The 21,244-nt window shown below is 38.0% G+C and overlaps 4 protein-coding genes and 1 non-coding gene across 5 annotated transcripts; 3 read left to right on the forward strand and 2 right to left on the reverse strand.

Moving 5' to 3' along the window:
- The first annotated feature begins 1,762 nt into the window (after positions 1-1,762).
- On the forward strand, positions 1,763-3,070 carry LOC106302688. The gene has a single exon (XM_013739147.1). The coding sequence runs from the start codon at positions 1,763-1,765 to the stop codon at positions 3,068-3,070; it is 1,308 nt and encodes a 435-aa protein (XP_013594601.1).
- A 2,216-nt stretch (positions 3,071-5,286) lies between these two features.
- Positions 5,287-5,781, forward strand: LOC106302689. Its single transcript, XM_013739148.1, has one exon. It carries the CDS (start codon positions 5,287-5,289, stop codon positions 5,779-5,781), a length of 495 nt encoding a protein of 164 aa, XP_013594602.1.
- A 3,791-nt stretch (positions 5,782-9,572) lies between these two features.
- Positions 9,573-10,463, reverse strand: LOC106305272. The gene has a single exon (XM_013741654.1). The coding sequence runs from the start codon at positions 10,447-10,449 to the stop codon at positions 9,688-9,690; it is 762 nt and encodes a 253-aa protein (XP_013597108.1). The 5' UTR covers positions 10,450-10,463; the 3' UTR covers positions 9,573-9,687.
- Positions 10,464-18,521: 8,058 nt separating this feature from the next.
- On the forward strand, positions 18,522-18,595 carry TRNAV-AAC. Its single transcript has one exon. It is a non-coding gene; the product is annotated as a tRNA-Val (tRNA).
- Positions 18,596-18,708: 113 nt separating this feature from the next.
- LOC106303936 (actin-related protein 2/3 complex subunit 2A-like) lies at positions 18,709-20,863 on the reverse strand. The gene is made up of 10 exons (XM_013740298.1): positions 20,640-20,863; positions 20,384-20,450; positions 20,107-20,314; positions 19,849-20,018; positions 19,705-19,782; positions 19,504-19,636; positions 19,331-19,422; positions 19,190-19,246; positions 19,018-19,083; positions 18,709-18,921 (listed from the first exon to the last, which is right to left on the reverse strand). The coding sequence occupies exons 1-10, from the start codon at positions 20,696-20,698 to the stop codon at positions 18,895-18,897; spliced, it is 957 nt and encodes a 318-aa protein (XP_013595752.1). The 5' UTR covers positions 20,699-20,863; the 3' UTR covers positions 18,709-18,894.
- Positions 20,864-21,244: the final 381 nt, after the last annotated feature.

The following is a 21,244-nucleotide window of genomic DNA, read 5'->3' on the forward strand; positions in this document are numbered from 1 at the left end:
AAAACTAAAACACAAGACTCGAACTTATGAATTAGTAACTTTCTTGATCTCTCTTACTTTCTAGCTCTAGGTCTCTATGCTTTTCTTTCGGATGATTTCATAAAGCTGTGACGTCTCTTCTTTATATATATTCCACTATCTTCCTTTTACTATATGGACTTGGTCAATCTTTCCTTTTCATATTATGTAAATTTAATAGCCGACATATGCAGGATCAAGAGATGCAAACAATGGACTTCAATACGGACTGGGCTGTAGAGAGACAATTGGATTAGAGTTAGTTGGGCCCATCTTCAACAATCTCCACCTTGTGGCCCAACTGACTTCATCTCCTCCCGTATCTTCTTCTTTCTCGTTGGAGACATTGGAGATCACGAACCTTTGTCTTCCTTCTTGACTCTTGATGATAATTAATCAACGTTGCCGTGATATCTTTCGTGAGCTATAGCGTCTCAACACCAGATCTCTCTATCTCCATAGTTTTAGTTTCTCTTCCGGCAAACTTCCGGCGACGCTTCCGTTCAAGTAGATCCGCATGGTACCAACGGACTGAGCTCCGAAACCTCCACCAGCTTCTCACCGTCTCCGGCGAGCCTAGGTCTTTATGATTTTAATCCAACTTTCTGCTCCAACTTCCTGATGTCCTCTGTTCCAGTTCAACCATCAACTCTGACCGCTCCTCCATAGACTCCAGTGAGTTTCGTTCGTCCATCAGACCAGATGATTTACTTTAGATTACCTAAACAATCAACCCTTGTTTTGACAACCACCGCCTGTGACTTTAGAAGCTCCGGCAAGATTCTCCATGAAAGCCGACCAATGGCGCTCCTCCTTCTTGGAACTAGACGTTGACTTCAAGAGCAACTGATGATATACTGATAAGTTAGCTGTGCCGTTAGCGTTCGTTCAGAAAGGTCTAAGGTCGAAGCTGGCTAAGAGAAGTGGCTGAGAAGTAAAGAGACGTTGGAGGTGAAGACTCCTTTTCAGAAGGAGAGTTTAATTATGAAGTTGAATAAAGTGTTGTCGTTTTATCCTTAGTAGTACTATGTCGTTTTAAAGAGTTGTAAGCTACTTAAGGGCATCGCATACCCTAGTTTTAAGGATCAAACAATTAATCAACAAAACCTTATCCCCTATCCCCTTTCTTCTCTCTTCTCTCCCCCTTTTCTAACAAACCCGATAAACCCTAATCAGGGCTTATCATTGGTATCAGAGCCGACCATGCCGCCGAAGCAAGATTCAAAATCCGATAGGATCTCTGCGCTAGAAGGAAGCGTGGCTAGTATCCTGAAAGAGCTGCGAGAAGCGTCGAAGGCATCGGACAAGAAGTTCATGGAAATGGAGAAACGCGCTGAAGAGCGTCACCTCCAAACCATGGCGTCGAAGGAGAAGCCAACGGTCGAACCATCGATGGTGACGGTGAACCCGAGAAACCCTAGTCCTAAGACTAGTGTGACCGAAGAAGCTCAACGAGTCTCAGCTGAAGGATCTCATATCCTGACTGTTGTTCCTCAGAAACGAGCTGGCACGGGCCTTCTCGTGCTACCGGAGACCGCGATTCCTCTCAGATCTGCGGATGTTAACACAACGAGCTACAGAGGAGGATCTATGGGTTATTCTTCCCAGCAAAAGAACGGATCTTCACCAAAGAAACTCGATCTTCCAGAGTTTGAGGGCAAAAACCCGGAGGACTGGATTGTCTGGTGGGTTGTTAAGGATGATACAGGACCGCGATGAGCTGTTGGATTGGAGGGATTTTAAAATGAAACTGAAACGGAGATTCAAACCAACGAAGGGAGGGACTATACTCAGCCAGATGCTGAGGTTGAGGCAGTCTGGTTCGATCTCGGAGTATCGAGAGCAGTTTGAGGAGTTGTCGGCTGAAGTACCACACGTTCCTAATGATGTGCTTGAGGAGATTTTTCTGCACTGGATGAAGAGAAGCGTGCGAGAGCAGGTGGTGAGGTTGAGACCCGTGGGAATGGACGAGATAGTAGACATGGCGACGATCATTGAGGAGCAGGAAAATGAGAGACACTCTTATAACTCGAGACCCTTCCAGAGGACAAACTCCGCACCAGTGCTTAACTCCAATCAGAGAAACAACAACTTCAGCCCGGTTAAGCAAGGAGATCACACTCCGGCGAGGAAGTCAGTTGATTCTCCTAGAGAAAACAAGGGGTCTGACCAACGAAGGACAATACAAAACCCTTGTCGATATTGCGGGGAGCGTTACTTCACTGGTCATCGCTGCAAGGCATTTCAAAGGTATAAATGCTTGGAGGTGGAAGAAGAGTTAGAAGAGGCAGAAGAGTCTGAGGAGGACAGGGAAGAGAACCCTGAAGCTCAAGCAAAGCAAGAACTCCAAGTGATGTCGCTACAGTCGATGGCGGGGCTCACTACTAAACGAACGATGAGAATCAAAGGGCACATTAGTGGAGAAGAGGTGGTGGTCCTTATTGATTCCGGAGCATCTTGCAGTTTTATTGCGACGCGGGTTGTGGAGAAATTAGGATTACCGGTAGTTCCTACTCAGGAGTTCGGAGTGGCTATTGGAGATGGCAGAATTATGACAAGCAGTGGGAAGTGTGAAGGTCTCAAACTAATCATTCAAGGTATTGAGATTCAAGGAGATTTCAGGCTGTTTGACTTGGGAGCCACATATATGGTGTTAGGATACACATGGCTAACTTCTCTAGGAGAAACGATAATCAATTGGGGGCTGCACATCATGCATTTTCAGATAGATCAGGAATGGGTCACTATTACGGGAGATCCAGCCTTGTTGCGTGACCAAGTGTCACTGAATTCAATGGAGAAGCTCTGTGATAATGAAGAGGTGGTGTATCTGTTGGAGTTGAGTGCACTGTTTGAGAGTTCCCTAGAGCAGCAGAAAGTAGAGAGACCTAGCGTGGAGATACAGAGGTTGTTAAGAAGGTTCAAAGGAGTGTTCAACATTGCCTACTGGTCTCCCTCCCAAGCGGTCCAGAGAGCATGCGATCACTCTACAAGAAGGAACTTCTCCCATCAACATACGACCTTACCGTTACTCCCACTTGCAGAAGAATGAAATCGAGAAGTTAGTGCGAGAAATGCTACACGCGGGGATCATCAAGCCAAGCATTAGCCCATTTTCCAGCCCGGTCCTGTTAGTTAAGAAGAAGGATGGAGGATTTCATTTCTGCGTGGACTACCGGGCCGTGAATAAGAGCACTATACCTGACCGTTATCCTATCCCGATCATTGAGGAGCTTCTTGATGAGCTTGCAGGAGCTGATGTGTTCTCGAAATTAGACCTGAAGTCGGGGTATCATCAAATAAGGGTACGAGAGGGTGATGTAGGGAAGAAAACGTTAAAGACGCATGAAGGGCATTACGAGTTCCTAGTGATGCCTTTCGGGCTTACTAACGCCCCCGCGACGTTCCAGTCGGTGATGAACGACATCTTCAAGCCGTACCTGCGTAAATTTGTGTTAGTATTTTTTGACGACATACTAGTTTACAGCAGGAGTGAGAAGGAACATGAGGAGCACCTTCGAATCGTGTTGCAAGTCTTGGAGAAGCACCAGTTCTATATATGCCAATGAGAAGAAATGTGCTTTTGCTCAAAAGAAGACTGCGTATCTCGGACATGTAATCACCAAAGAGGGAGTCTCAGCAGATCTAGAAAAGGTGGAAGCAATGCATAAGTGGCCTCAGCCTAAGAACGTGACATCATTGCGAGGGTTTCTGGGTCTCAAGGGGTATTATAGGAGATTCGTGGTAAGTTATGGAAGAGTAGCGAGGACTTTGACAGAGTTACTTAAGAAGGAGGGGTTTCTTTGGTCAGTAGAGGCTTCGCGGGTGTTTGAGAAGTTGAAGGGAGCTATGTGTAAGTTGCCTGTGTTGAGGTTACCTGACTTCACAAAACCATTTGTTGTCGAGACAGATGCGTCTGGAACGGGTATTGGTGCTGTCTTATCTCAAGATGATCGCCCCATTGCATATATTAGCAAGGGATTTTCGGGCAAAGGGAGAGTTAAGTCGGTATATGAAAGAGAGCTACTTGCTATAGTCTTTGCGGTAACCAAATGGAGACACTACCTCACTGGGCATAAATTCACAATCAGGACGGATCATAAGATCTTGCGTCACTTGTTAGAGCAGAGAGCTGTGTCGGTTGAGCAACAGAAATGGGCTTCTAAGCCGCTTGGGTTGAACTATACAATTGAGTATCGCCCCGGGAAGGAGAACAGATTCGCAGATGCTCTATCTAGAAGGGTAGGTATAGCTTCTGAGGCAGCGGAGTATATGGAGTTCCAGCTAACAGCGCCTTTATCCATTGATATGGATGAGTTGGCGTTACAGGTGGAGAAGGATAAGGCGCTGCAGAGGATCATTACGGGGGTTCTGAATAATGAGAGGGAATATGAAGGGTATACAGTAGAGAAGGGAGTGTTGTATAAGGAGAGGAGGCTAGTGATACCGGCGAAATCACCGTTCATTCAGGCCTTGTTGACGCAGTTCCACGCTAGCAACATAGGAGGACACGAGGGGGTGCTTAAAACGTTCAAAAGGATGTCTAGAGAAGTGTATTGGCCAGGAATGAGGAGTGACATTAACGAGTTTATTAAGGCGTGTGAGATTTGCCAGAGGAACAAGTACTCAACTCTGTCTCCAGTAGGGTTACTATCTCCATTGCCAATTCCCTTGCAGGTTTGGTCTGATATAAGCTTAGATTTTGTGGAAGGGCTGCCAATATCAAAAGGGTATGATGTGATCTTGGTGGTAGTAGACAGATTAACAAAATATGCACATTTCGTTCCTCTCAAGCACCCTTTTACAGCTAAGACAGTGGCGGATGTGTTCGTTAAAGAGATCATCAAGGTTCACGGGTTCCCTGAGACTATGGTATCTGACCATGACAAGGTCTTTCTGAGTCATTTCTGGGGGTCTCTGTTCGCAAGCCAGGGCACAGTTCTGCACAAGAGCACCGCGTACCACCCGCAAACAGATGGCCAGACTGAGGTAGTTAACCGTTGTCTTGAGGCTTATCTCAGGTGTTTCGCGGGGCACAAACCGACTGCTTGGAGCCAGTGGCTACCGTGGGCGGAGTACTGGTACAATACCACTCATCACTCCTCTGCCGATACCACACCCTTCAAGGCATTGTATGGAAGAGACCCACCCAAGTTACTACGATTCGGAAACGTTCCCACTGCAAACGCCGAGGTAGAAGAGTTGATTCAGAGCAGAGATAGGTTGTTGTAGGAATTGAGAGACAACTTAGCAGTAGCTCAAGCTCGTATGCAAGTAGCTGCGAACAAGAAACGCAGAGATGTGGAGTTCAGTGTGGGAGAATGGGTTTATTTAAAGTTAAGACCATACAGACAAACTTCAGTAGCCATGAGAAGAGCGGAGAAGCTAGCCCCAAGGTTCTTTGGGCCATATCTGATTGAGAAGCGAGTGGGGAAGGTGGCTTACAAGCTTGCGCTACCTGCTCATAGCCTGATCCACCCGGTCTTCCACGTCTCTCAGTTAAAGAAGGCAGTGGAGCCTCAAACTAAGGTACAGGAGCTTCCTCTTATTCTTTCATCGTCTTTGGAGTGGAATGCAGAACCAGAAGAAGTGTTAGAAGTTCGAAGGTCTAATGTTGACAAGCGCGCGGAAGTGTTAATCAAATGGAAAGGCCTTCCTGATTTTGAGAGTTCGTGGGAGTCAGTTCAGAGGTTGATGGAGCAGTTTCCAGATTTTCAGCTTGAGGACAAGCTGGGTCTTCTTCGGGGGGTATTGATAAGTTAGCTGTGCCGTTAGTGTTCGTTCAGAAAGGTCTAAGGTCGAAGCTGGCTAAGAGAAGTGGCTGAGAAGTAAAGAGACGTTGGAGGTGAAGACTCCTTTTCAGAAGGAGAGTTTAATTATGAAGTTGAATAAAGTGTTGTCGTTTTATCCTTAGTAGTACTATGTCGTTTTAAAGAGTTGTAAGCTACTTAAGGGCATCGCATACCCTAGTTTTAAGGATCAAACAATTAATCAACAAAACCTTATCCCCTATCCCCTTTCTTCTCTCTTCTCTCCCCCTTTTCTAACAAACCCGATAAACCCTAATCAGGGCTTATCATATACCAACTGTTCTTATCTTTCATCTTTGCTCATGACTAGCAATGGATCTTTGATCTTCAACATCTTGGTCTCTAGGATGCCTAAACACAAATCAGATACGACCACACACTTCATGTCCACGGCCGAAGATTGCGACTCCTCGGTGTATATATGCTTTCGTGTTGGTCAATTAAAAAGTTTCCTCCAATTACCTTACCAAAGTTACTGCAGTTTCCCTGGTAAGTTTCTATTTTGCTTTCTTATTTTCTGATGTTGAGCTTTCTCACGGTTTATTACTTTAGACAATTCTGACCCTTCAACCTTTCCAATTTATTTGATAGTGACTTCTTTAGACAGACCAGCTTCTTTGGTGTACCGATGCACCTCCTCAAATGCTTAGAATATACTGGTCTCCCTTCAGCTTCTTGGACAGGAACCATTCACTTCCTCAGCTGTTTAAGACGATCCCTCCTTTTAAGCTATTCCTTTTGCTACTTCACACCACAAATACTCGTCTCCCTTCAGCTACTTGAGCTGTTTAAGACTTTCTCTGCCCGTTGATCTGTTTCTTCTTTTGCCAACCTAGATACTCGTCTCCCTTCAGCATCTCTTGTTGTTTAAGACGTTTTCTCAGGTGACCCTTCAACTTTAAATTTCCTTTCATCCGACTGCATAATACCTTTGAGTGAATTGTTCTTGCGTTTCAACTGCTCCACCTTGAGCTGAAACCCTTTGCCTCGCATCCATACTCACAGGTAACTCTTTAAACTCCACCTTGAGTTTTCCATTATCAATATAAACCCGAAACTGATTTGTTTCTCCTCCTCTGCCTCTGCGAGCTTGAGGCAGCGCTGATAATGGAGTTACCTGGAGCGTCTTTCTTCTTAGGCGATTATGGAACAGCAGAGAACCTGAAACTCGTTTCCAGGTACTGCTTTTCTTTGTAAACCATCTTGATTATTGGTATGGATCTTAGATGGTGTTGCATCTCCTGTAACTCTCTCTCCGAAGATACCATCCTCCAATATTTTTGAAACTTTTCCCTCAGCTTCATTCCCAAGTTCCATATCCACGTTCTCCTCAGCCTCCTTTAAACACTTTTGATCCTTGCTTTTCGATTCTTCTTTCATATTAAGCTTTTCCGGTGCAGCCAAAATGTGTGCTAAGAGATCACCATCCTTATGTCTTACTTCCTTTTTAAACAAAGAATCATCCCTTGAAGATTCTGTCCGAGACTCTTCATTTCTCGCCTTAGACTCAATTTCTTTTGTTTTTTTTTACAAGAAAGAGTCTCCACCTTGAGCTGATGAGTCTTTTGTTTCAAAACCGAATGGAGTAGGTCCCTGAATCAGACTTGTAGAAAACGTCAACTTCTTTGAATTCTTCTTTCTGATTTCTTTCTCCACTTTAGGCATGTTCTTCTTACTCTTAGCAATTGTACCCTGTAGATAATAAACTCCATCGTGATATTTTCCTGATATCACCTTCTTATTATTTTTGTAGAAGTGCACCATGAAGTTGCTTTCTTTATACCTGCAACCTGATTTTTCTAACATCCCATAGGAAATTAAATTTCTACTCACCTCCGGTATGTATCTAACACCCGTTAGTATCACTTCAGAGCCATCTGAATTCTGAATCTTTATTTTCCCAATTTCCTTGATGTCACATTGAGTGTTATTAGCCATTAACACTGAACCACCATTGAACTCCTTGAGATCAAACATAACCTCCTTGTTTGATGTACTATGATAAGAACATCTAGAATCCATGATCCATTTTTGCTTAGTGTCTTGCACACTAGCTGTTAACACTAACGGTTGCTTCGGCTCCGTCGCAATGTTTGCAGATTCTCTATGTCTCCTCTCAGAACATTCTCTTTTCCAGTGTTCTTCTTCTCCACAGATAAAACAACTTGTTTTGCTTTTATCGAACTTTTGCCTTGACTTAGATCTGCCTCTGCCGTTAGATTTTCCTCTATAACCCTTTTTCTCTGATATGCCCCTTGATTCCTCCACGTACAAACCCTCTGCATCAGACCTGGATTTATTCAGCAATCCCTTTTCCTTTAACTCCACTTCTTTGGAGTATGCTGAATTAATCACGTCGCTCATGGTAAGAGTTTCTTTAGCAGTCCCGTACTTGAGCGTGTCAACTAGTGAATCAAATTGCTGGGGCAAGCTAGACAGAACTTGAATTGCCTGGTCTTCATCGCTGATGTTGATGTTAAGACTTGCAAGATCTGAAACTAGCTTAAGAAAAATATCTAGGTTTTCCTCGATGCTCTTGTGATCATCCATCTTGAAGCTCGCAAACCTTTGCTTCAAGTAGTAGATCCTATTAGGAAGTGTCTTCGTTTGGTAATCTCTTTCCAAAGCCTTCCAAACTCCTAACGCAGTCGTTTCCTTCATCACCTTACGCAGAACCAAATTTCCTAGACTCATGCATATAATATTCTTTGTCTTTTTGTCCTTCAGCAAATCCACTTTGACTTCTGGAAGTTCTTTGTCTTTCTCTATTTCTATATCAGACGGCGTGACCGTAACTTCCTGAATCGTAGAATCTAACCCTAGAAGCTCCAACTGCATTAGCATCTTGTACTTCCATAACCCGAAATCACCTTTTCCATCAAATATCTCAACCTTGAACTTTCCGGACATTGATTCCATATCTCCTCCTAGCACTTGCAATCAAACCTGGATTGCTCTGATACCACTTGTTAGGTTTTAAACCTTACTTTGTGCTTAAAACTTGAGATTAAATCAATACCCAAAACTTGTATTCCCTTTATTCACTCTCAATGAATATCCTTACAAGAACTAATTAGAAATCACAGCTCGGTTAAAACTAAAACACAAGACTCGAACTTATGAATTAGTAACTTTCTTGATTTCTCTTACTTTCTAGCTCTAGGTCTCTATGCTTTTCTTTCGGATGATTTCATAAAGCTGTGACGTCTCTTCTTTATATATATTCCACTATCTTCCTTTTAGTATATGGATTTGGTCAATTTTCCTTTTTCTATTATGTAAAGTTAATAGCCGAAATATGTAGGAGCATGAGATGCAAACAATGGACTTCAATACGGACTGGGATGTAGAGAGACAATTGGATTAGAGTTAGTTGGGCCCATCTTCAACACCTTCTTTATTATTCTGTTATAATACTTGGTGACATAATAATACAGAGTACCCATCTTGCACTTTCAGTTGCTTCTTGTATTAGTATAAGCGTAGAGTTGATATATGGGTACTTATTTTGTGGCTCAAAAGTACGGTTATGGTACGGAGAAAACAAAGATTAGTGTTCTGTTTCTGTATTAATATGTAGTTATGGTATGGAAAGGACAAAGATTAGTGTTCTGTTTTCTGTATTAATATTTACCAATGTTGTAATGTAAGCAAAAAAAATCACTTCTCTACCTACTTCTGTCCCTCTTCTCATAAAATTTATGCACAAATAGTTCCTTTGTTTTTCTCTTTGTTAGCCAAGAACAAAACAGAATATGAAACAAACATGAAGATAATCTCAGATTAATACACAAATCATACACACAACATACTTCCATTAAAAAAAAGTCTTGGTGTCTGTTTTTTCTTTCTTCCATATTCAAGCGTCTTGAGCGGACAAGAAGGCATTAAAGTCATCCCTAGCCTTACGCAATCGTGGGGTGATACAAGACCGCGGCGAAGTAGGGCAAGAAACCGAAGCCGAAGAAGGTGTGGAAAATCTCACACGGCGTTGCGGTGAAGTCTCAGCCGATCTCTGGTAATCTCTTATTGACGACCGTGAAGTCACCAGTTCTTGCACATATCTTCCTCCGTTATCTTGCATCAGGGCTGTCGTCGAGGCCCAGGAACCGCATTCGAATATCTCGACCGAGGAGCGTGTTGAAACAGTAGAGTTAGTGAAAGAAGATGTACAGATCATCTTATTCTCCATCGAATCTTGGCATTTCGACTTTTGTTTCCCGAAGCCAGGTAGAGACAAACAGAAGGCGTTACATTTGAAATCTTCTTCCTTGCAGAAGGTTTTGTCCGAGTAACGAGACTTCCTCGTAAAATGGGATGATTCTTGGGGGCTAAGTTTCTTCCGGATCCTCATCGGCTCAGGGAGCATAGGAAGCGGTACGGCTGAGTCTCTAGGCGGAGGCATGGCTGGAGGTAATACCATTCTGAAGCTGTCTTCTCTTTCCGAAGGACGGGAGAAAATAGGACCCGTTGTTTTCTCACCCTCTAGAATTGCCTTCTTCACCAAGAAGTTAAGATAATAGTTAGGGTTAGGGCAAGGGTTTTCTTCAGGGAAAACTGTGAAACCCTTCCACTCGTTATCTGAGCCATCATCAAACGAAAGCATTGCCGGAGGAGGCATACCTAAATTTTGATTTTTTGAGAGATAGGTTTTGTAATTTGAAGTGAAAATATATGCAGAGGATAGATATTATAAGTAGTAGAATAAAAAAAAATTAAAGAAAGTGGGAAGCACGTCCAGGGCCGCGTGGTGATAGTAGTGACTTGCATGTTTATAGGTCCTGTCTCTGTCTGATGATTTTGACATGTGGTTACTATCATGATTCATGTGTGTGTATAGATGCGAGGATCTTGTAATAGAATGAGGATTTAAGGAAAAAGAAAATATTTGATTTTTCAACTTTACGATGTTTGATGGAGACAGACAAAATGGTTTGCACGTATTTGTGACCTGATCCTTTGAGTTTTAAGTACATTTTGTGTGTGTGTGTGTGTGACAGCTGCTGAAAACTGAAGAGAGTTCATCTACGTCGAACCTACTCATAGAATGCCAAGACTTGGATTAAGCATAAAAGAAAATGAAACTTAAGAGATAAGTTAAAGACCTAATCCTTTTGAAATTAGAAATTAGGATTTATAATATGTTTAGGAGTTATCTAGATATGTTAATTAATAGGATTAGGAGTTATTAGACACTATATAAGAAGATATCGAAATGTGACATAGTTTATAAGAGTTTAGAGAATGAGAACTTAAGTTCTCACTTATTTTCTTATACTAATAATAAGAGAGTTATTCTTATTGATCTTTGAATTCTATATTTGGTATCGGAGTAAATGTAACATCTCTTTGGTCGTGAGTAATACGTACTATGGGAGATCTAACGGTTTCATCGGTGACTAGAGCTAAGGAAGGAGGAAAATCTTCATCGATAAAGTGTCCCATGTTAAACTCAACAAACTACACAGTACTGCAATAATAAAGAAGAAATTATTGAAGATACACAAAGTTTGGGGGCTAACAGAAATAGAAAGCAATGATAGTGAGAATCTCTGACATGCAAGATATATTACTCTCCGACAGAAGGTAAACGCTTCTTCGATTTTTTTCTCCGCTCATACTCACATTATCATCTCTTTCTCATCTTGATTGAAGTTTAATTGCAGATAATTTATCAAGTGGACTGAAGAAGCCAAGTGCTCGTATTGGAGACGACGAACCCACTGCTTCATCTCTCGTTGGTGGTGGTATTAAATCTAAGGAGAAAGATGTTCGATGAGTACTTCATAGGTACGGAACTGGTAAGTTATATGATATTGAAAATCGATGAGGATGAGTACCTCATAGGTAAGGATGTTATATGAAAACGATGATTTTAGACAAGCTCCTTGCAGAACTTGGAGAAGCACTTGTGCTGGAAAACCTTCTTTATCCCTTCTCGAAGGAGAGAAAGTTAAACCTCAGCCTCAGCCGTGTGCGTTCTTAAACATTTGCTAAGTTAACATAATTGAGTTAGTGGGATTTTTAGTAAAACGGGAACCTCAATATTATCTTTTGTGATGAATCTCAGAAGGTCCATACGAGAGAGAAATAGAAGAAAAGCAGAGGAGTTTCTATACAAATCAATGGTATCCCTTAGAAGTTCTTGGCAGTGACAACCAATTGTATCAAAAACATATGTATTAGCTTTGATTCAGTCCACAACTTGTCAACGTGTCGTATCATAACAATAAAGAGGTATGGACAAAAAAAAACTCTTTTGGTAAGGGTTTTGATAACAGAGTCCGTGTCCACGTTTTGTGGTATAATTTTAGTAACATGAGTCCATGTATTGTTGTATAGTTTTATGGAATCAAAACAGAGAGTTTGTCCACCTTATCTACTATGAACACATTAACATCGCATGTCCACACATTACTCATCACTCATCCACACATCAACCGTCCACAATCACTCAACCACGCATCACATGTCCACAAATCACCTATCCACATATTACCTCAGTGTCCATAAGTATTGTTTCCATTAAGGGCAAAATTGTCCACAATCTGTCGCTGGCCCACAACAAAGTGTGTCACATGTACGAAGTGTTTCTAGGTGTAATAAAAAGTCAAAAAGTGCCCCTTAATATAATCAACTCATAACAAAAACATGTGTCTTTGAGGTTTGTTTTTCCAATTTTTCTTGCATACTTGAAAGCAATCTAGCTACAAAATGTTTGTTATTTTGTATTTCAATTTGTTCAGGCGCGGTTGGGTGTGTTTCAGTTGAGATACATGTAATAGTGTTTGTTATCACTACAAGTACCTTATTCAAGCTTAACTTTGAGGACATGTAACTTACATTTCTTTAGTCCTCATACTTAAGTTTAAATAAGAAAGACAACAAAAACTTCAATTTTTTGTTTTGAGTATTATTTATCCAGAGCTTCTTTTACACTGAAGAGCAAATTGTATTTGGAGTTGTTCAGGCGCGGTTGTGTGTTCCAAATGAGACACATGTAGTATTGTTTGTTTTCACTACATGTACCTTATTCATACTAAACTTTGACGATTGTTTTTTAGCATTCATAGTTAAGTTTAAATAAGAAATAATACAAAAACTTAAATCTGTGGTTTGAGTTTTATTTATCCAATGCTTCTTTTTAGACTCATGAGCAAATAAAAATTGTATTTCGATTTGCTAAGACATGCATCGTTCGATTTGTTTCAAGCGAGGTACACGTAGCAATGTTTGTTATCATTACAATTTACAAGTACCTTATTCAAACTAAATTAACTGATCTTTGAGGATAGTAATTACAAACATTTTATTTAAGTCTTCAAAGTTTTTTTTAACGCTGTATAATTATTCTATTACAAATTAGGAGAAATATTACATACGTTTTACAGTAAAAAATTATACCTAACTTACGAAGATTCACGTTTGACTGCATCATCTTAGTTGTCCTATGTAGGATTGAAACTCAGACTTCCGATGTAAAAGCATTAATGAACCTTAGTCGTGCCACTGGACTAAAGGAACTTTCACAAACCTTCAAAGTTTAGTTCATATAAAAAAGAGACAAAAACTTGAGTCTTTGTTCTGAGTTTTATTTATCCAATGCTTCTTCCACACTCAAAAGCAAATCAAAATACAAAATGTTGCAATGGTACATATGATCATATCATCCCTTTTGATTGATAAAAAACAACCAGGATAAAAATTATATGTACACAGATTCTGTTAAAAAGAGTCTGAGAACCTGACAAAAGCTTGAATTATATGTACACAGGAAAAATCCTAAGTTTGGTAAAAAAATAAAAATCAAACCAAAATCGAAACGAAGCAATTCTAATGGATAGAGAAAAGGGAGTCTCTGCAGCTACAGCTATCTAGTGTAGAGACCGTTGCAGTATCCGTTGTTCTGTCTTACATCTGCCACGCCATTGGGAGCTTTCTTCGATTTCCGTTGACGAAAACGTCTTTTGGACCGTTACTAATCAGATGTTGATGAGCAGAGGATGGATTCATGACTGAGTCCTGAACCAAAATAAGAAAGAAAAGAATGTGAAAAGAGTACTATAGATAGAGACGAGGATTACTGTGCATAGATGTTTATTCATTTTGTGAGAAGGGTGTGAGGGATAGTCTTCTAACTAAAGGAGAGATGGACACTTTTTGTCAAACCCTAGGTTCGCAAGTGTAATCGATGTTCTTCATCGATATAGTGCTCTGTTCGTGACATATACACAGACATCTAAAGATCATTTCAGATTTATCAAATATAGCATTTCACTGTTACATAAACAACAATTGTACTTTTTTGTTTTTTGTTTGTTTGGCACAATTTGTAGTCCGATTTATGCATTAGTTTCATGATATTAATGTGAGCTGGACATATATACACAATAAATTTGTCAACAAAACATAGTACAGGATTCAACAGCAAACCAGAACGTGACATGTTTACACTGGACACTACAAAAAAAAAGACATTTTCATATTATTTAACCACTTCAACAAAATTACTGAAAATCCAATGTAGCTATTACAATTATTGTCCTTTAAAGATTAAAGTATAAAACTTAAAACGTTCAACCAATTAACCATCTCTTACTGAATCTAGGAAATTAGTTATAAGATTTTATTATATACTTAACTATTTTGGATATGGATCATTTTGACAAGAAAATGTGATGAGTAGATTTATTTCAAATTTGTGGAAACTACAGCTGATTTTGGAGTGACTTGGGAAATATAAACAAAAGACAGAACAGTTTTGCTTTTATCCTTTTGAGTACTTCTATTTCTCATCAATTTCAATGTTTTCATTCAATTTTTGTTATTTAATTTAACAATTTGTATTATGTTTTAGTTTATCTCTCTGTGCAGCTGTGTTTCAATTAATTGCTTCATCATACAAAAACTACCTAATGTCAATACTATTTATATCACATATTATGCTTTTCTCTTATTTTCACACTAATGATCAATTACTTTTAAACATTACTAATTTTCACTATTAAAAATAATTTATTGCATTTATTATGGGTTAATTCTAATTTTACCACAAACTTGATACAATTTTTCAAATTTACCTTTTAAAGAATGATTATTTTCATAAATAATTTAAATTTTGATGAAAAATATTAAACTAACTCTTTTAAATAATTTTTTATTTTTTATTTTTAATAATCATGTATAAAAGTTTATAATCTCAACACTACCCCTTAAATACTAAACCCTATACAATAATAACTAACCCTTAAATTTAAGGGGAATTTTCATTTTTACCATATTGTTGATACCATTATTCATGTTTATCTTCATTAAAAGAATCTTTTCACAAATATCTTTTCACAAATATCTTCTTTATTAAGAGGCAAAATATTCTTATAAGTTAAACCCTACAGAGGGGAAGTTAATACGGGCGGGAAGTTATTATAAAAATTATTTTACATGAATTTATATTAACTTATGAAACATTTAAAATTATTATGTATTGAAAATAATATTATAAACAAAAAATAATGGAAATAATTCTGAGATCATATTGTTATTGTTAATAAATATTTTTGATTTGAATTAAAATGACAACAACTTTCATTATTCTCTATCGTTAAATAATACAATATTAACAAAAATAATTAAGAAAATGTAATAATATAAATATTCTTATTATTTCTATTTCAATTTGACATAGTAAAAAAATAAAGTTTATACAAATAATACTATATTTATTTTAAGAAGCTTCAAATTTTTAAAAACATTAACATAATTTTTTTTCTAAAGAACCTAGAGTCCAGTAAGTAAAGAGCTTTTGTATTATTTGTATTGTTGTCAGTTTGTCACCATATAAATCCGGATAATTTGTAATAAAATACACAAATCATTATACATAAAAGATAATAAAATCAAATTCACGCTCCCTAGAAGTTAACTGAATCTACCTGCCAACCAGCTTCTATGCTGTTATGATACTTTCTGAATAAGTCACTGAGAAGCCATATCTGCAAGAATGTGAACTCGTACTGCTGCTGTATCTTTGGCTCCCACATATTTGTAGTTATTTTAGTTCCATAGTATTTATTTTTCCCCTTCCACATAAGATATAGCATTCTACAGTTCCAAAAACCAAAACAAATAACACATCTCATATTAAGAAACCATAAAAAAACTTTTAACTCTTCTGATGACCACTCTGGTCCATGAGGACATGTTCCTCAGATTTAGGAAAGGGAAAACTTTTATACTTTTTCATGCCATATTTTTTGTTTGAACTTTCTCTTAAGACAACATCTTCCTCTGTCATGGTTCCTTCAGCACATTTACCATATCGATGACATAGCTGAGGGATATGTATGTCCTTCTATTTTTGACTTCGTAAAGACACTTTGTTGTTATCAAAGAGTCTCTCATTAGGATACAATTTTTCAATTTTTTTTGAGATTATACAACCTTCTTCGTAAAGACAAATTATTTCAATACTAAGATATGTTTTAAAAACAAAATATCTTAGAATCAATAAAAAGCATGTCAATTTCCCAAACTGAGCAACCTCACCTCTAAGGTGGAAGAACAACTCAAAATTCAGATCAGCAAGTCGAACAGAGGAGTTAACTATTATAATGAGAAAATATCGAATGCTGATGGATTTGTGAGGATGATTTTCAAGAGACGAAGCTTTACCTTTTTATAGGTGGAGATTCATTGCTATAAAAAAGGGATAAAACGAGATACAATGAATGAGAAATCATGGAAGCATTTATGAAGGTTGTTACGTAACGCTTCGGAAGACTACAATAGAAGACAAAAAGACACAATAAAAGCTTGGCACAGAGGTTTTTCACGTCGATTTGATTCACTCAATTCATCATATCTCCTCCATAGCTGGTGTAGATCGAAGAGGACACGAGCCTTAATTTTTGGTCACGCCATCGGGGAAGACAACCTCTCTCCGTTGGGCCAATTAAATGTTTAGAAGCCCATTAACATGTGAACAAAAGAAACATAACTCGATTAAATGAAACGCAGAGTTTTACTTATCTGAACACGTGTCAGCTCCAGAACGTATGACTTTCTGACGTGGCACCTAGGTGGCAACATAGGAGAGAAGCAAACATATTTATATATAGATAGATATATATATATATATATAATAAATAATTATATAAATAAAAATAAATAATAAATAATGTTTTATAGTTTTCAAAATATATCTTCTTCATTAAGAGGGAAAAATTCTTATAAGTTATACCCTTGCTTTATATAAAAAAAATTATAGTTTTCAAAATATACATTTTCAAATTTGAATTTTTTTTTTTATTTTTTTATTTTTTTTCAAGTTTTCTTTTTGAAATACGAAAAATTATTTTTGAATCTGTTTTTATAAACTTTTTCACAAAATTTAAGTATTTATTTATATATTTATTAGAATCATAAACTCCACATTCCAAAATCATACCACATCCCTCAACTCTAAACGCTAAGTCTAGATTAGTTAACCCTAGGGTTATTAAGTGTCTTTTTACCTATTTAAAAGTGAGAGTAAAAGTGACCGAGGTAAACATGAAAACTAGTATTAGGAATATGATAATTTTGAAAAATGGTAGTCAACTTATCATATTTCAAACAATTATCTTCATTATGTGAAAAATATGAACAAAGATATAGTCAAAGAAAATAGTATCAAAAGATTTAGCAAACAATATTACCATACCATTTTTTTATAAAAACATAAATAAAAAATAATTTATATAACTACAGTATTTTGGATACCACATTTCAAAATTTCAATAAAAATAAAATTTTAAAAATCATACAATTTACATGTTAGTTTTCTCTTTCTTACCTTTTTATGGACAGTTGCAAATTAAATTGATGGAAAAATAATGTGTTTATTTTCATACCTAAAAGATCAGTTGCAATGAGGTGAACTTTTTTCTTTTGAAAAAGAAAAGGGTTAAACCCAAATTTATTAAAGAACCAGACCTAAACCATGGTTGAGAGGTGCAGTCCACGACAAGCCCTCTCCCAGATATTCTTATGGACAGATCCGTGGTAAGCAAAACAATGTTACTTAATTTGCTATCGAAACCGGAATGTTTTGCATCCAGAGCCCATCATCTACGACTGAACCACGAGGTCCCGTTTTTAATGAAGTAAACTTATATAATATGACCTAGAAAATACATGCAGAGATAGATGTTGAGGGGGATCTCATCACCGGATAACCAATATTGCAAGATGCGACAATGAGATTTTAGCCATGAAGAGAGAATAAGATAAGACTGGTCTCGTTCAAAGGGATCAAGCCGTGGAAGCTGACATATTTTTCGCATACAAAGAGCTCTCGTAACAACGACAATGCGAAGCATATATAAGAATGTGACTGAAATTGAAGTATTGATTTATATCTTAAAAAAAAAAAACTTGAATATTTTTTAAAATTTTATATAAACCTTTTTATATTATAATAAATAGTAATATTTTATAAAAAAATTTTAAGGTAAAAAATTATTCAAATTTATATGAAAATATTCCAAGAGTTTAATACAATATCTAAAACCACAGAACCAATAGTAAAATTTTTAGTTTGGGAACAATATATATATATAAAACAAAATATATATATATTTTATTAAAATAAATTCATTCTAAAAAACTACCGGATTCAGCACAATACGTTACGATTTAATAAAAATGCAAAAAGGTTTCGTGGTGTAGTCGGTTATCACGTCAGTCTAACACACTGAAGGTCTCCAGTTCGAACCTGGACGAAGCCAATAAGCATTTTTTTATTATGTTTCGTTGATTTTGTGAAATACCTAGGAGTAGGACTTACGAACAAGAAGAATCGTCATATATGGGCCCCAAAAGTCAACCTGGTGGTCCTCTATAACTTGTTCAAAGGTGAATTTCTTAAAGTTTATAACTTCATTATTACATGTGGTCAGAAATATCTGAAAGAATTGTACTAAGAAAACCAATCTCAAACCAAAACTACTCTCAAAGACTTAATTCAGCAAAAGTATGTCTTAGCTACTCACAAGGTTTTACAAAAAATGCTTCATGAGAGATGGAACTACTTGGAATTGACATCGTTGAGTCCCTGTGAGGAAGGAGCAAAAAGAAAGCTCAAAGACTTGGACGATACAAAATTCAAAATGATAAAACTGTGTCGAAAAACATTGGTTAAAAAACTTACCAGACGTTTAAATGACTTATTATTCATGGATCTTGTTTTCTCCATTGGCTTAGCTTGATCTAGAGCCTGAGAGACAACAAGGTTTTAGCAACAGGAAACTAGAACGTAGTGAAACCTCTTTCAGCAGTTGAAGAGAAAGGAAAAGATATATCAGGATTGGTGTGTGTTTTACCTGAATCATAGATTCCACACGACGTCGCATCCTGGTATGCATAAATCCCTCTGAGCACTGTAATAAAAAAAAAAAAAAACACAAACTCAGAGAGATATATAGAGAGAGAGATACTGTAGTGAAAAGGAAAGAAAGATGAACCTTGACGTGGTAACTAACATACGCATGAAAGGTTGACAAGTTCCAGACGGTACGATCGAGTTTCTCCCCCTCCACATGCCGAGGCATAATGACTACAATGTTCAGTAGTTTCTTTCAGCTTTGGTACTACGAATGCAAAAAACTGAAACAAAGCCTAGTAAAAGACCACATACCAAAAGTTACAAAACCGGCATTAGCAGAGAGTGTTTCTTTAGGAGCTCCTTCCAGCTCCTGGGGTGCGGTTGGAGACCACGAACAAGAAGGAGCACTACTCAGAGAAGCCGCCCGCCTCGCCTCTACAAATTGCTACACGATGAAGATATCAAAAACACTTGTTCCAACATTTAAAAATGTTTTTGATTATTTGTGTTTACCTTTAGGAAGGACGTCGCTAGAATTGTATCTACAGAGTCTTTAAACCTCATAGGAAAAGCCACCGTCACTTTATCCGCCTAAGTTCAATTCTCTATCACTCTACAATCTTACTTAACATTAAACGCTTAATAGATTAGACATACCTGAGGCACAAGGAAAAATGTCTCATTAGGTCTATGCATAATTGCTACGAGCCTATCCAGCTCAGGAGCAACAGACCTTGAAGCTAAATGTCTGAGGATGATTTTCAAGGGCGCACCCATCACCACCTCTCTAATGGAAGCTAGCTTCGTTAACAACGAGTTTCTGTACGCTGCAAAGACATAGACACTTTCCATTAGAGAATGTAAACAAAGAACCAAATAAAAAAAGAAAAAATCATTCAAGGATCTTTTTATAACCTTCGTCTGGGCGAAGTTTGGAGAAATTAAGCTTGAGGGTAAGACTAAAACCATCTCTAGGAGGATCAAGGATCTGAAAGCCAGTCCCGTAAGCGGTTTTAATAGCTTCTATAGCTCCCAGTGGAAGTCCATCAAAGGACATTGCTTCAGGTGGTGGGTTTGGTAAGGAAACCGAAAGCAACAAGATGCTTGGGTTCTTCATTGTCACCTATCAACACTCACAACATCAGAAGCTTGAAACAAGAGTATTTGAACTAGCTGGTGGTTAGAGACTCACCTGGACATGGTAGCGAACATCATCAAACTCGATCCATTGATAATCTAGCTCCACTGCTTTATCAAGACTGAGGAAAAAAAAACAATGCTAAGAAAGCTATAAAAACCAAACCTTTCCTACAAAACAGAGTTCAGTTCTTGAGGAAAGGTTTCAGATTTCTTGATAGAATCAACCAACGGAACAAACCCACGTTCCAGAATCGAAGAGGGTCTCTAATCACAGAGCTAGGCATTGGATTAAGGATGAGATGACTCACTTGTGAGCACGCGTCAACAGCGTCTGAAGGAGGAACCTCGAATGCGGCTGCAACATCATCGATAACACTAGAATCGAATCCTAGAGTAACCTTAAGAGTCCCTAGATTCTCCAACGGGATCTAAATCGGTGGGGAAGAAGAAGAGACACGTGGGAGACAACAGAGACGACCGAGATTCTCTGTCCCAACTTGAACGTTTCTTCGATAGACTTTTTGGATTCTCAGCGCTGCAAAACGATGACGCTTTTTTGTTTTATTGAATTTACTTGGGCCAAATTCGTATATTGGGCCTATTGTTGACATACAATGCATACATAAGCCTAGCCCAGCCTGGTTAGTATTAGAATGCATGAGCTTCAACATTCAAAATACTTTATTGGATGTTGTTTTGATTCTAGAATTTTTTTTTTTTAGATTAATTCAATTCCCGGATCCTCTTCTTGCAAGAGTGATGCGAGGAAGGTATTATCACCAAAGCGATAAACACAGAATCTCAATCTTATTTTTGGACGAGTTTGATGGAAGTTAAGTATAGAGATCAATCATAAAGTACACTCAGGATACTAGATATGTGTTTGGGAGGATCTTTGGATTCCTTCAATCCA

This window comes from Brassica oleracea, chromosome C7, assembly GCF_000695525.1.
Source record: "Brassica oleracea var. oleracea cultivar TO1000 chromosome C7, BOL, whole genome shotgun sequence".
Classification (NCBI taxonomy): Eukaryota; Viridiplantae; Streptophyta; class Magnoliopsida; order Brassicales; family Brassicaceae; genus Brassica; species Brassica oleracea.

Coding starts and splice junctions, on each gene's coding strand:
- LOC106302688 (XM_013739147.1), top strand. CDS start 1,763: ATGAAACTGAAACGGAGATTCAAACCAACGAAGGGAGGGACTATACTC.
- LOC106302689 (XM_013739148.1), top strand. CDS start 5,287: ATGCAAGTAGCTGCGAACAAGAAACGCAGAGATGTGGAGTTCAGTGTG.
- LOC106305272 (XM_013741654.1), bottom strand. CDS start 10,449: ATGCCTCCTCCGGCAATGCTTTCGTTTGATGATGGCTCAGATAACGAG.
- LOC106303936 (XM_013740298.1), bottom strand. CDS start 20,698: ATGATGTTGCAGCCGCATTCGAGGTTCCTCCTTCAGACGCTGTTGACG. Junction 19,783..19,848: donor CATTTTTCCTTGTGCCTCAG/GTATGTCTAATC, acceptor AATTGAACTTAG/GCGGATAAAGTGACGGTGGC. Junction 19,084..19,189: donor GTGTGGAATCTATGATTCAG/GTAAAACACACA, acceptor GTTGTCTCTCAG/GCTCTAGATCAAGCTAAGCC.